This window comes from Denticeps clupeoides, unplaced genomic scaffold (genome assembly GCF_900700375.1).
Source record: "Denticeps clupeoides unplaced genomic scaffold, fDenClu1.1, whole genome shotgun sequence".
In the NCBI taxonomy this organism is placed as follows: Eukaryota; Metazoa; Chordata; class Actinopteri; order Clupeiformes; family Denticipitidae; genus Denticeps; species Denticeps clupeoides.
In genome coordinates this window covers 69,150-84,821 of record NW_021630125.1, presented here as the reverse complement: position 1 = coordinate 84,821, position 15,672 = coordinate 69,150, and the positions used below count along the sequence as shown (strand labels likewise).

At 42.6% G+C, this 15,672-nt stretch overlaps 2 protein-coding genes across 4 annotated transcripts; both read left to right on the top strand.

Moving 5' to 3' along the window:
* The first annotated feature begins 1,695 nt into the window (after window positions 1-1,695).
* LOC114784206 (putative protein MSS51 homolog, mitochondrial) lies at window positions 1,696-10,838 on the top strand. The gene is given in 8 exon segments (XM_028969428.1): window positions 1,696-1,888; window positions 2,916-3,082; window positions 3,233-3,382; window positions 5,462-5,586; window positions 5,722-6,104; window positions 6,106-6,286; window positions 9,226-9,319; window positions 10,351-10,838. Coding segments are annotated over 7 exon segments (1,323 nt in total). The 5' UTR covers window positions 1,696-1,888; window positions 2,916-2,924; the 3' UTR covers window positions 10,583-10,838.
* An 813-nt stretch (window positions 10,839-11,651) lies between these two features.
* LOC114784207 (putative protein MSS51 homolog, mitochondrial) lies at window positions 11,652-15,465 on the top strand. 3 transcript variants are annotated; one of them, XM_028969431.1, is made up of 7 exons: window positions 11,671-11,792; window positions 12,430-12,445; window positions 13,765-13,911; window positions 13,988-14,112; window positions 14,255-14,818; window positions 14,915-15,011; window positions 15,192-15,465. In XM_028969431.1, the coding sequence occupies exons 3-7, from the start codon at window positions 13,766-13,768 to the stop codon at window positions 15,397-15,399; spliced, it is 1,140 nt and encodes a 379-aa protein (XP_028825264.1). In that variant the 5' UTR covers window positions 11,671-11,792; window positions 12,430-12,445; window position 13,765; the 3' UTR covers window positions 15,400-15,465. The 3 variants fall into 3 exon arrangements, with proteins under 3 accessions (XP_028825263.1, XP_028825262.1, XP_028825264.1); XM_028969430.1 differs by lacking the exon at window positions 12,430-12,445 and having other exon boundaries at window positions 11,652-11,792; window positions 14,918-15,011; XM_028969429.1 differs by lacking the exon at window positions 12,430-12,445 and having other exon boundaries at window positions 11,652-11,792.
* Window positions 15,466-15,672: the final 207 nt, after the last annotated feature.

Sequence of the window (15,672 nt, the reverse complement as noted above, 5' to 3'; positions counted from 1 at the left end):
ACAATTCTTAATTGTAGACTGTTTACGGCCTTTGCCAACTCAAAAGATACTGGTTGGGCATCAGCAACCAGGAAATGAATTATGTGTGATTACTTTCACTGAACTCACACACTTAAACTTAGGTTTTACTATGGGTCTAACATTTTGTATGCGTGAAGGAGCACAGATAAGTAAGATATTTGTTGGAGACATATGTAACCTCATAGCACCATACATAATGTTATATTTTGATGTTACACTTATTCGTAAACTGAAATTATATAAATGTATTATGAATTGACCATTGTTGTATGCCTAATCACAAACACACGTACATAGAGGTGACAATGTCCTTGAGACCTCCCTTAGCTGGTACTTCTCTTATCTGACTCCTGGGAGGGATCCTGAGAGTGAAAGCAAATTTTACAACAAGCCTCTAACACTTGTTGCATATTGCAATAAACAATTTGTCTACTATAGTTTTCTGTTGCTTTCGATTTATTGATCGAATTTTCAGCACTTCCTCTACCACACACCATACTTCCCTCACAATGATCAGATACTGGTATTGTTTTAGAGCAGAACAATGAATGTGTGCAAAGGTCAAAAGAAGACCTAAAAGGCTTGATTTGCAAAAGTGAAACCGAATGTGACATCTTTATGAACACATTGAGACATCTTTTCTAATAGAAAGAGGTTGTGTATGGGACTGGCCAGCCACAGACTGGTCAACCACATGCATGTTCTTCACCAAAAGCAACTACAAGGGGCATGAGCGTGTCAGAACTAGAGAACAGAAATGGAAGAAGGTGCACTGGTCTGGTTAAGCAGGCTTTCTTTCACATCATGTGAATGATCAGGAGTGGGCATGGCTTGGGTAACATATAGCACCAGGATGCTTTGACAGTTGTGACGCTTTGTGCAATGCTCCTGCATTGATGTTGCCTTTTACATGTATCACTAAAATAAGCATTGCTGCTGACCAAGTACTCCCCTTTATGGAAATCGTATTTCCTGTGGGCAGTGCCCACTTTCAGCAGGAAAATGCACCCTGCAACACTTCAAAAATGTTTCAAGGATGGTCTGAGGACAACGTGTTTGAGGTGTTGACCTGGCCTCCAGATCTCAGTCCATTTGAGCATACGTGGGATGTTCAGGAAAAAGACAGTCACCACTTACAGGACTTAAAGGATCTGTTACTGACGGCCTAGTGCCAGATACCACAACAGACACCGTCAGAGGTCTAGCAGTGACTGTGCCTCATAGAGTCAGAGCTGTTTTGGCAGTAAAATAGGAGCCTACTCAATATGAGCCGGGTGTTTACTGGCTTGCATAAAGAACAACATTAACATGGCTAATCTTATCTATTGGTAACAAGGGGTCACAGGCAGTCAGTGGGTCTTATCATATTTTCAACAGCCACAACAGCAGATGGGGGTACAGCTTAGTGACCCACTCTGGAATGCCTTCAAATGTGGGGCAGCCAGGACCGAACCCCTGCTCAACTGTCTAGGAAGAGGAAGGTTCTTGTTATGCTCCTAACATGTTACTCACCCGGGTGGCATATTTAACCTTTTATAATGTTCTCTCGCTCTCTTTGTGCCTTATTAACAAGACTCTAAAACAGTGTTGATTTGTGCACAATTCTGTCTACCTTCTTTCAGTCAACATGTTCACTTTCTCGTTCAGCTGCTTATATCTGTGGAGCTGCATCTTGTGACCCAATATGACTTCCAGACTTTACAACCAGCAGCCCTTACTGGGCAAACCATCAATCATCCTCCCAGAGAGAGAGAGACAGGGAGGGAGGGGGCAGATGGTGATGTTCAGGATCAGGAGGAGGGCACACAGCTGAATTTGGTGGTTCAGAATTCAATGTGCTTCTGTTCCTCCCGACCACGAATGAAAGGTACAGCATTTCTCTGTTTAAATGTTTTTAAGCATCTTCTTGCTAGATTTATCATGAGAAAGTGTGCGCTATCATGACTGTATTTCAGAACAAATGTTTCAGTCTGGAATGGAATATGTTAAAAGTTTTTAGTTTGCATAAATGTCTAAGAACACTCTTCTATTTTAAATTCAGGATGATTGACATCATCATTAGAACAAAAAAGGTTATTTGACATAATTCACTGCAGTTCAAATTGCGATCTTTCTGGATTGAACTTGTAGATTTCTAAAGGTCTGTGAGTGTGTGTGTGTGTGTGTGATGGTATTTAAATCTTAACGACACCAGATGTCCCACTAAAGGGGGCAGGAAAAGATGAAATGATCTGTAAAGTTGTAGATATTTTTTTTCTGGTCTTAGCCACTAAAACTCCTCCAGTCAGATTTAATTAAATTAATATATAAATAAAATTTCAGAAGTTGGAGTCAAGGTTAGAACCATCTTGTTACGTGGAGAGATTTACGTATTTATTGTAGACAATTGACCTATTTATTATACAAAACAAGTATAGAAAAGTAAGTGTTTTATGTGTGTATGTGAGTGTTTAGCTATTACATTCTCTTGTATCCTCTTCCTGCTCTCCGTGGGGTCTCTTTCAGCCAGTCCACATGTGTTCCAAGTAAACACTCAACACCAAGGGCCCGGTTTTCATGGCACTAAAACAGACATAGCACATGGGTAGTGTTCACTAATGCTCGTCTTCTGGATTTACACAAATTAACAGATACAGCCAAGAAAGCATCACATTTCTGTACTTTGGAGAGGGGGAACCAACACAGCTCTTTGGACTTCATCTGCAGCCACACCAAACATGCTGACAGACTGTCAACATTCGAATTCGAGAATCTGAACATTGCAAGCATTCACAATGTGCTACAAAAATATTCCAGCCACTTTTTATGGCATAGTATAAAATTACCCAGAGCAGAGACATGAAATGTTTAAGTAATAATTATAATAATGATAATTTCTTTTATTGTATGATCAGATTGTCAGCATGGCCAGTACTATTCAAGTTCTCCCACAGTCCGTGACTCCCACCATGGACAGTGTTTACTCTGACCAATTGGGCTTCTTTTCTTTGGACTCCAATGTTCCTGGCCTATCAAAGGTCATCTTGGACAAACTCAACATGAAAGACTATGGAGAATACAGGTGAACAGTTTAAATCAGCCATAAACCTAGTACAAGTGCCTTATATTCTAAAGTACTAAAGGTTTGATAATGGATACCGTAGATTTTTATCGTTCCTCAGAATAAGAATAAATTCTTCCTAAACCATTTAATTCTATCTTTCCAACACAGGGCAGCACTGGAAGGGAAGAAAAATGGAACGGGGTTCAGCTCTCTCAAGGAAATGTTCCAGAAGATGGAGGACACCTTTAAATTCTGTACTGCCTGCAAGAAGCTTCCTGCACATTTGTCTCCCCCAAAGAGTCTCAAACGCTGCATAAAGTGAGTAACACACACAAAAAAAAAAAAAAAAACACACACACACACACGGTTTGTGCCATAGCTTAACTGAGTGAGTTCTTGGGGCCAAAGGGGCTTAAACTGTATTAAAGTGTTGTGAATCTGTCGGGGATGAGAGCTGGATTGGTGGTCAGAGAGATTAAGATCAAACAAAATAGCTGTTCTTGATCACCTGACTAACAACTCTAACCACGGATTGGCTCTTTAATGTGAGAGCTCTCAGTGTTGGTGCCATATTTGGCTGTGGTGTAGTGGATGAGTCTGCCTCTCTGGTATCCGAGTGATCAGCTTTAAATTCCCACCAACGTTCCATGGTGCCACCATTCTATTCTTGCTCCAGATGTAATTAAAAACTGCCACCCAGTAGCCAACCAAAACCTCCCCATTAGACAGGCAAAGGTCACTGTTTACAATGTGCACACCAATAACATTTCACAATATTCCAATAAAACAATAAAGGGTACCATGCAGCCAAGGTCAGAGTATGATGCAGCCAGTCCAAAAGTTTTGATGATGTCACCCCTCTGGTTCATGCTACTGTTTCTAATAAAGTATGTCATGTGACATACTTTATTAGAAAGTCCACCTGTCTTATGAAAAGGAAAAACTTACACTTGTACACCAGTGTCATTACAAAGCATTATATGAATTATTTTATGTTTTTGGGGTGGGAAATTATACGATATTTCACCATCATACTTATATGCATTATATTATGGAGTTCTGAATGTCAGTGTTGTTCCACACGTGTTGCATGTGTGTGTGTGTTGGCCTTGAGAGTGTGTGACTACTGCAGAGACAAAATGGCAATAAACTGTATGTGCATAATGTCCTTGAAGACATTTAAATACTGGATCATACCAGGCATGGAACTGTCATAAGATGACACGGTCAGGTCATGTCAGTTATGCCACAGTCAGTGTTGGGAAGTAATGGAATACATGTTATCTTGTTACAAAATTAGAATACAAAACACGAGTGACTGAATTTGTTGGATCGGATGGTGGTGTGGCGGTTAGCAACATGGCCTCACACCGCCATGGTTGTGAGGTTGAATTTGCAGGGTGTATGTAGGAATGGGTTTCCTCCCACAAACCAAAGGCATGCACACTGTGTGAATTGGCAACTCAGAATTGTCTGTAGCTTTGAGCGTGCGAGTGAATAGTGTGTGGCTAACACCCGGCTCTAAGTGAGTCTCTGCCTTGCGCCCAGTGTCTGCAGCAACCGTGAGTGGGTCTAAGTGGTTGTGGAGAGTGAGTGTGGACATTTTGTTACGGTTAACATTGGTGACAATAAGAATACCTTAATTCTTAAGATCAATAGATTATTGAAAACATATTCAAGGATCTGCATTCATAAAGAACAAAGGCGACTGCAACACTGTGAGATCAGGCAGCCAATGGGGTAGCTTTTTTAGAGGTTAGACTCACTGCTTGATCAGGAACAAGAATTTCAATTTTTTTTTTATTCCAACTTTGTGGAATGGTTTAGGACAGGCCCTTTTCTGTTACAACATGAATGTTTCAAATACCTTTGGGATGAACTGGATCAGAGCCAGATTTTCTTGGCCTGGATCAGTACCAGACCTTACAAATGCTCACCAATTCCCACAGACACACTCCAGAATGAGAGTTCAAGTTCATGTAACTCCATATTTGTGCCCATGTATTTGGCAATACGTTTGTCCATACAGAGTAAGATCACTGGCCATTTTTACTTACTCATTGACCCACCCATTCACTTTCACTAACCACCTAATCCACAGTAACATTAAGCAGTGACAGATACTAGAAAAAATGCACTTTAAGGTTTTTTTTTTTAAACATAAACATCAAATGTTCATGTGCAATGTCAGTGCCATCTGGTTACGTCATTTCTGACCATAAACAATGTAAGGGAAAAAAAGAAATTTAAAGCATTAATGTAGGTTTCCTCTCAGCTAATCATAATGCCAGGGCAGAACCCACTGTAACACAACATCATCATCAAATACTGGACCTTTTTGCAAAATACTGTATCATATCACATCCCACCATATGCTGATTTCACCCTCTGTTTTAGATGCCTGAATGTGTATTACTGCAGTAAAGACTGTCAAAAGAGCGACTGGCCGATCCACAAGACCTTCTGTAAGAACCTTCGTCTTATAGCTATGGACAGACTGGTAGAGTGGCTGGTTTCCACAGGTCAGTCTGCAGTGTATAGTTTTGCTATTGGGTATAAATTACATATTGTAGATCAGTGTTCCATTGATAATATTTGCTATATTGCAGTGTTTATTATATTTATAAAATTTACAGATTCATGCTGCTGCTTTTTAGGTGACTTACCCTTCCAGACAGAGGAATGGACTCTCTGTGCATCAGAGGTCAGAAGCTGGGATGACTGGCTTTCCATGCAGGGTGATCTGAGCCCTCGACTGGATGCCATCTTATTAGGAAAAAATATGAGTGACCTGTGGACCAATGCCGGTCGACAGCGGCCAGAAAGCAGGGATCTGAGGGAATCATTGTGGCGCGTTTGCAGTGAGTTCTTCTCAAAGCCTTTAACCCTTGGTCTGGGCATCAAAATATTCAAGCTGGACCCCTACTCTCATCCCCTCACCATCCATCTGGTGGGAGCTGCCAACAGTGAGACTCTGGGGGCTCGAACCACTGACATGGATGAGCTCAGCCACATGTTCCCCGGTCACCAGGGGCTGGAGGGTGGTGATGGTTGGGCCAGAGGTGGTGGAGGGACCCATCCTGAGACCCCCTCTTAGAGCATTTGGGCCCAGAGGAAGGGTCTACATCAGCGGCTACAAGGGTCTCTACCACCAGTTCTGGGAGGAGGTTGTGGAGAAGGAGGCGGCAGCAAAACCAGACCTGGTGGTCGGCTTTCATCCAGGTAAAGACATGTGTGCACACACTCACATCCAGCCCTGGATTGACTTTAAATTCCAACAGGTTAAGGAAAATATTGTTTTGCAAGATTTTTTGCCTTCTATCTAGATTGAAATATAGGAGGTACACAGGCCTGTAGATCTGGTTCTAGCCTGCATCCAGGGGTGGAATGAATGAAAATGTAGTTTCACTTTTTATTGGCCCATGACGAGTGGCGATATATGTGTTTTGAGAACGATATTAGAGTTTTAGGTTTTCCAAAAAATTATCAGCTGTGGGTGTGTGTGTGTGTGTGTATGTGGGTGTGTGTGGGTGTGTGTGTGTGTGTGTGTGTGTGGGGGGGGGGGGGGGTAGTTTGACTTTTATTGCCAAAGGACCTGATTTATGAGGACAGGTGGGCCAAACTGATTTTAGAATTAAGAAGCTTCTCTTAAACAACACACACACACTGGCCAGATATATCCTCTCACTTACATACCAACTCAGAGATCTCTTTACTGAATCACAACAGCTCCAGATCACACATTTCACTACCTGCTACAGACTCCCCGGAACTCAGTCATCTGCACCCCAACCAATGCATTTTCCTCATTAATGTGTATGCTGATCACAGCACTCCCTCGCTCTTAACTCACTTAACTTCTCACTTCTCTTCCTTTCCCTTAGTTTACTTTTTCTTACTTCCACACTTTCTCTACAGGGGCTGGCAAGACTGAATGAGAACGTTCATGCTATTAAAAATATGCTTTGGTATTGTAACAATTACATGTAACTAGTATATGTAACTGTTACATAAAATGTAGTAGTTGCAATTTATTAATTAAATCACTTGAATAGATCTATGTTTCAGTGTTTATGATCAAAGAAGATTTAAGTCTTTAATGTGCATTTAATTATACAACTTTTTGCCAGGGCTGCTAGAATTGTGTTAGTTCGCTCAACGTGAAACCTCGTTTGAGCGAGATGGAGCATACGTACAACACAAATACGCTGTATCGTACACGCAGAAAACTGGTTTTAACATTCTGTGCTTATTTCATTGGCTCTAACCTAAAACCATCAGTCTGAATTTGCAGTACATGTATGCTACTCTGACAAAGTATGCCTGATCGTTGTATGCTGGCATCTGCTTTGCTGTTTTTCTGCGTTGTGCGAACTCTTCTCTAGTTGTCATTAGAAAGGGCCAGTTGTTTGTTTTGCATTTTAAACCAGTAGGTAAACGTACACATTTCCCAGCTAAAGGCGGTTTATTGGTCTTCCAGCTGAGAGCAGCTGTACCTCACCTTTTTTTTTTTCATTATTGTATATTTTAACTTTTTCATCTGTAAATCATCTAAATCAATGTAAGATCATGTTAGAAATGTGAATCAACTGACACTTTCTCTCGTTTCAAAATGCAATTGCGCTTCCTTCAAAAGCACTAAACTGAAAAGTACATAACTTCTTATTAAAAATGGTTACCACCCCAAACCCCATAAACCAATGCCTAAAGGGGGCATCCTCCACTAAATAGATGAAAGTGAAATTGAAGTGATTGTCATTGTGAAAGACTGCAGCACAGCACATGGTGACACAACGAAATGTGTCCTCTGCTTTTAACCATCACCCTTGGTGAGTAGTGGGCAGCCATGAAATGCGCGCGGGGAGCAGTGTGTGGGGATGGTACCTTTCTCAGTGGCACCTGGATTTGAACCCACAACTTTTCTATTACGGGTCTTACCCGCTAGGCCACCACATAAACCCTGATGCTTTTTCATAAATATACATGTATGTAATAATTAATAATAATTAAATAATGAACCATATATTATGTTTAGCATTATAATGTTACAACATCTAATACAAGTTATATCTCCCCAGTGGTGGCCTGGTGGATAAGGAAGCAGACCCGTAATCGGAAGGTTGCCAAGGTACCGCTGAGGTGCCACTGAGCAAAGCACTAGGGGTGGGAAAAGAACTCCATATTGCAATATATTGTTGTGCTCTCTGTCGCAATAAATAATCGAGACACTAATGGCCAATATCGATATTTTATTACAACACAAAATGATTAATTTACCCGTTATCAGTGTCGGTGTCACTACCCAATATCTACCATTCTGTTTGCGGGGGGGGGGGCAAAGTGGCGCAAACAGCCTAACTCAAGTGAACTAACAACAACAGAGAAGAAGCGCAGAGAAAGGAGGAAAATAATAAAAAACAAATCGAATGCCCACCCGCTAGTTTAATAAATGAGATTTCCTCATTATTTCCTTATTCCTTATTTTTCTTTTTCAGTCCCAAATACTGTGATATATATCGTTGATTAAATTTCTTCCAATATATTGAATATCGTAGATATCGCAAATTGTGATATTATCATTATCATGGCCCACATATCGCCACAGAATTGAATCGTGAGTTACCTGTATTGTCCCACCCCTACAAAGCACCGTCCCCACATACTGCTCCCCGGGTGCCTGTCATGGCTGCCCACTGGCCACCAAGGGTGATGGTTAAAAGCAGAGGACACATTTTGTTGTGTTTACATTTACAGCATTTATCAGACACCCTTATCCAGAGCGACTTACAATCAGTAGTTAAGGGGACAGTCTCCCTGGAGCAATTTTAGGGTTAAGTGTCTTGCTCAGGGACACAATGGTAGTAAGTGGGATTCGAACCCGGGTCTTCTGGTTCATAGGCGAGTGTCTTACCCACTAGGCTACTACCACGCTGGTGTTACGCACAAGGTGTTACCTTGTGCTGTGCTGTATCACTTCATTTTCAGTGTTTAGAGAAATGTTAGAGGAGTTCTACAAATTCTTTGATATTATCACATGATTTTTGACTGTGATCTGATGTATTGTTTGACCCCCTAATAAACAGATATTATCAGACAGAATGAGATAACTGAACAATAGCAGGGCAGGATTCACTATTTCTGTGTTCGCCTCTGATTCCCAGGATTCCACGCTACACAGAGTCTGGGAGAGGGCTGGCTGCCCACATTACTGCTGCTGCGAGACTTCAACATCCCTGCAATGTTTACCTTGTTTAAGTAAGTACAATTCTAAAGAGATCTTTGCAGAATGTGTGAGTAACATGCTTACGTTTTTTATGGCCAGTGCAGCTCCACGGGTTCCAGTTCAGCGCCTCAGTTTCCAATAAAACTCCAGTTTACTGGTCAGATACATTACAGTGCAGTTCCATGGTTTCTGTTACAGAGCTGTAGTTTCTAGTCCAGTCCTGCAGTTGGCAAATCGGCGCTTGAACGGTGATTGATGTTCATCAGTTGAGATGGGTCAAAGACAGTCGCCAACTCATTGCTGACTGTGGCCAAATATCTAGCACACGAAATATCTGGTTGTGTCGCCAACAAGCTACAGCCAATGGGAGCAGAGGGACCTCCAATGCTGTAACTGTGATGCAGTACAGCTGTAGTTCTCCATTTCCTGGCCCATAGTCATTTATTTATTTCTTTTTTGCATGTTCATAGAGCATGTTTATGTTGGTCATTTCCCAGGTCACTTCTTGGATTTCCACCAGGAATTTAATACAAAATCTTATCACAAGTCACAAAGCTGTGTTGTGTAAACTGTACAGTGATCCAACTTTGGAAATAATGCACTCTGAACTTCATGTCCATGTCAGGGGGGAACAATTTGAGCTAGGTCAGGATTTATATGACATGACCTGATGGCTTCATGCTTTTCCATTTGGGGCAGTGGCAGTGGTGGCCAAGTGGCCCTGTAATCAGAGGTTCGAATCCAGATCCGCCAATGTGACACTGAGGTGCCACTAAGCAAAGCACTGCCCCCCAACACTGCTCCCCGGGCGCCTGTCATGTCTGCCCACTGCTCACCAAGGGTGATGGTTAAAAGAAGAGGACACATTTCATTGTGTCACTGTGTGCTATGCTGCAGTGTTTCACAATCACTTCACTTTCATTTCTCTAAAAGTCTTTAAATCAAGGAAACAACCCAGTCAAAGCAAACTGATATGCACAAGATGGCCACCCCAGTACATACCCACATTTTATTATCCAATTGTGTAGAGTATAATGTTCTTGCTTCTGTTCCTCTGCCTCAGCGAGTCCGAGTTCGAACTATCCCTGCAGATCATGCTGGAGCTGGAGATGCACATCAGGACCAGTGGACCAAACCCATTCAGGTCTCTGAAGCCGGAGCAGGTGCAGTCCTGCCCCAACAAGCCTGCCGTCTACTGCAACGCCCACTACATCTGCTTCCAGGGGTTACTGGAGAGGGAAGAGGAAGAGGAGGAGCAGGAGAATACGGAGGAAGAGTTGGCTTCTGTGGGTTAGGGATGAGGTTTTAAAGTCTATAGTTATTAACACAAGTTTTTTTATTAATTCCAAACTAACCCTACCGTACTGATAAATCATCTTATTGCTGGTAGCAGGTTTTAGCTGGTATAACCACGATTAAAGTACAGATTACGCTGGTCAAGCATGCAGGTCAAAGCTGGTCTTAGCTGGTATGAGCAAAGGGAAAACGTAACTTAAGATGGTCAAAGTATCTGTTTTCTTTTGTTAAAAATAAACTCCATTGTGAACACAATGCAGTGTGCTTCATTGACCAGAAAGAATGAAAACTGTGTGAGATCATTGTCACACTGGCTACCAGAAAAAATTGGCATTCGAATAGGCAAAATTCCAAATTTTGAATTTTAATTTAGGTTAATTTTTACGGCCTATGAAGTCAAATAAATCCATTTTATGAAAATTTCACTTAGTGAGATTATTTAACATTAATTCTGTTCCCCTAGAATTGGTGACAGGTGTAAAGAGTGCTTTGGCTGTTTGTGAGCAGCATCTTAGATCTGGAGTGTGTCCCCTTACGTCATCATAAGGAGAAAGGTTACCTCCCCTTTCTCATGCTTTTTCTGCCCAGAAAATTTCCAGCCCCTCCCCTAAAAAAGTATCTCCACTGACCATCATGGCTGGAAAACGCGTGAAGCATTGCAGTTGCGGAACCAGTGGGTTAATACATTTTTTTCTGGAATGCCTCCTCACTTCTATTGGCCCCTCTCGTCCTGCCTCCCTCCTCATTTGCATTTAATGCTACAGACACCGAAACGGCAGGTCCAGGGAGAAATTTTGGAAAGAGCCTACAGATGTAGTATTAGGGGACCACTAAGACAAGTATAAAAGCAAAAAAAAATGTCATGGGGCATTTAATCTGGTTGTTCGCTTAAGTGATTTGGCAAGTTTTAGGCCTGTTACCCATCCTGTCGCAATCCTCTCCATCCTCTCCTGTGTCTGGGACCGGCACCAAGAAACGCATGGTCACATGCGTCTCAGTGGCTGGGTTTCAGATCAGCTACAATACAAACAGAAAATCAATATCCACGAACAAGCAAGTTCCAGTTTGCTGAGAGCACTGAAGCCCCCGTGACTGTGACAGGAGGCCGGACCACCGACAGCTGTCCACGGCTATAAATGCCACCCGGCACGAGTGTCGCTTTACACACGGATGTATTCTCCTGTCCCGCATGACGCAGCAGATAGGCAGGTAAGAAGTGTGTGCGTGCGTACGTGTGTGCACAGCCACGCTGCTGCAATAGAACAGAAGGAAAATCTGCTTTTAAAAACAAGAAAAAAACCAGACGGCAAGTCGAACCCTCCACTCCGACCGCCGCCCTACATGGCAGCCGCACAGCGACCTAAAGATAGAACAAAAAGCAGACACTACATATCAACAGCCAGACATAATCAAATATTTTATAAATGTAATTCAGGCATTACTTCAAACAATTCAATTATAAGATCCAATGTTGTATTGCAAATATAAAATAAAACACACACACACACACACACACACACACACACATATATATATATATATATATATATATGTTTTATGTGTTTTATGTGTTAATATATATTTACTGCCGTGGTTTATTATGCAATTTAATGTCGATTTTTTTACATTTAGTGTTGTTGTGTAATTGACTGTGGTTTTAGAGTTAGCGTAAAATACACTGCCTTTCATCGAGGTGGAGACATGTGCATAAACACACACACACACACACACACTATACAATGAAATAATTCCAGTTGTTATTACAAAATATGTGGTATAAGCAGACCACCCTGCAATTCATGACATGTAATACAATAAAAATGTAACTGTTCTTTTTTCCCATAAGTTATTTTTGGTGAGAGGTAAGTATGGTTAAAAATGATAATTTTTCATTTTTTTCATTTATTTCAATTAAGAATCACTCATACACATACATTACAACATACACTCATCGGCCACTTTATTAGGCACACCTATCCAAATGCAAATTACTGATCAGCCAATCACATGGCGGCAACTCAGTGCATTTTGACATGGTCAAGAGAAGCCGCTGAAATTTGAACCGAGCTTCAGAATGGGGAAGAAAGGTGATTCAAGTGACTTTGAACGTGGCATGGTTGTTGGTGCCAGACGGGCTGGTCTGAGTATTTCAGAAACTGCTGAGCTTCTGGGGTTGTCATGCACAACCATCTCTGAGGTTTACAGAAAATGGTCCAAAAAAGGGAAACATCCAGTGAGCAGCGGTTCTGTGGGCGAAAATGCCTTGTTGATGCCAGAGGTCAGAGGAGAATGGCCAGAGTGGTCCGAGCTGATAGAAAGGCAACAGTAACTCACATAACCACTTGTTACAACCATCGTATGCAGAAGACCACAGAAGAGAAGCAGTAGACCACACCGGGTGCCACTCCTGTCAGCTAAGAACAGGCTACAAGTCACGCAGGCTCACCGAAATTAGATTGGAAAAATGTTGCCTGGTCTGATGAGTCTTGATTTGTGCTGCAACATTCAGATGGTATGCTCAGAATTTGGCATCATCATCATGAAGCATGGATCCATCCTGCCTTGTACCAATGGTTCAGGCTGGTGAGGGTGGTGTAATGGTGTGGTGGACATTTTCTTGGCACAATTTGGGCCTTTTAGTACTACTTGATCATCGTTGCAATGACACAGTTTACCACAGTCTATTGTTGCTGACCATTTCCATCCCTTTATGACCACAGTGTACCCATCTTCTGATGGCTACTTCCAGCTGGATAATGAATAAAACTTGAATCATCTCAGGCTGGTTTCTTGAACATGACAATGAGTTCACTGTAAACTTCACTCAAATAGCCTCCACAGTCACCATATCTCAATCTAAGAGAGCACCATTGGGATGTGGTGGAATGGGAGGTTTGCATCATGGATGTGCAGCCAACAAATCTGCAGGAACTGCATGATGCTATCATGTCAATATGGACCAATATCTCTGAGGAATGTTTCCAGTACCTTGTTGAATCCATGCCACAAAGGATTAAGGCAGTTCCGAAAACAAAAGGGGGTCCCTGTACTAGCAAGGTATGCCTAATAAAGTGGCCAGAGAGTGTACATCAAAATCTTGAGAAATTGGAAATTAATAAAAACAAGACTATTAGAATAACTATCACTATCCAGTGCTTTTTTAAATATTTTTTTCCTGTAGGATGTCAGATGCAGGGTCTCAGTCCCTCAAGTTTCACTCACAAAAAGAAATGTTTGCAAAAATGGAGGAAACATTCAGGTTCTGTTGTTGCTGTGAGGAGCGTCCATCTCAGCTGGACCAAGCTCGGACTCTGAAGCGCTGCATGAAGTGAGGAGCTTGTACCTGTTCCTACTGGCAGATGAACTGGATGGCCAGTTTTACAGTGTATTTCTGTGTGTTGCAGGTGTCTGAATGTTTATTACTGCAGTAAGGAGTGCCAGAAGAAGGACTGGCCACAGCATAAAAAGCTGTGCACCATCCTTCACTGTGCAGCCATTGACAGACGCACAGAGTGGCTGATTTATAAGGGTAAGAGGAGTGGTGTGGTGTGGAAGATGACTATATTGTTTGAATGATAAATAGTCTTCATTTTAGTCACACAGTTTCAGGAGCATCAACAGGTCGACAAATTTTGATTAAGGATCAGTTGCTGTCTGTTTTACTCCGTCAGGTGACCTTCCATTCCAGACAGAGGAATGGACGCGTTGTGCATCAGAGGTCAGAAGCTGGGATGACTGGCTTTCCATGCAGGGTGATCTGAGCCCTCGACTGGATGCCATTTTATTAGGAAAAAATATGAGTGACCTGTGGACCAATGCCGGTCGACAGCGGCCAGAAAGCAGGGATCTGAGGGAATCATTGTGGCGCGTTTGCAGTGAGTTCTTCTCAAAGCCTTTAACCCTTGGTCTGGGCATCAAAATATTCAAGCTGGACCCCTACTCTCATCCCCTCACCATCCATCTGGTGGGAGCTGCCAACAGTGAGACTCTGGGGGCTCGAACCACTGACATGGATGAGCTCAGCCACATGTTCCCCGGTCACCAGGGGCTGGAGGTGGTGATGGTTGGGCCAGAGGTGGTGGAGGGACCCATCCTGAGACCCCCTCTTAGAGCATTTGGGCCCAGAGGAAGGGTCTACATCAGCGGCTACAAGGGTCTCTACCACCAGTTCTGGGAGGAGGTTGTGGAGAAGGAGGCGGCAGCAAAACCAGACCTGGTGGTCGGCTTTCATCCAGGTAAAGACATGTGTGCACACCCTCTCTCTCTCTCACACACACACACACACACACACACATACACACACTGCTCTGATTTTGATTCCTTCTTGTCAGCAGGGTTTGATGCTACAATGTCTGTGGATGGCGGTTGGCTGCCGACCCTCCTGCTGCTACGGGATTACAATATACCCACTCTCATTACTGCAGCTGAGTACGAGTCTTTCATTACTTAAGAGTTGAATATCCAGCTTTAACCTGCTCTGTTGAGCACTGTACTGTTGTGCAGCCACTGATGTCCCTACTCACATCATAGAAGTCCTACATCATTGTGTAATCTATAATCCTCTCCCTCTTTTCCTGTGTGTGTGTGTGCGTGTTTGTGTGTGCAAAGTGACTCAGAGTGTGAGCAGTCCATGCAAATCCTTCTGGAGCTGGAGATGCACATCAGGTCCAGTGGACCAAACCCGTTCAGGTCTCTGAAGCCGGAGCAGGTGCAGTCCTGTTCCAACAAGGCTCCAGTCTACTGCAACGCCCACTACATCTGCTTCCAAGGGCTACTGGAGAGGGAAGAGGATGAAGCAGAAGAAGATGAACACTGACATGAGTGGAAAATTCAAATTAGATAACAGCTTTTGGGTTATACAATAAATACAGTAATTACCAAACAAGTGTAATCAGAAAACTCACTCACTATAAACACTTGAAACACTCGTTCATGGCTGTCGGAGCCCATTCTGGTACGTTGGATGCAGGATGTGCTCACCCAGGACAAGGTGCGCACACACACACCAACCATTTCACACACTCAGATCTATTGACCGTTTAGATTTGCCAGTTCACCTAGTGTGCATGCCTTTGAACGGTGAGAGGAA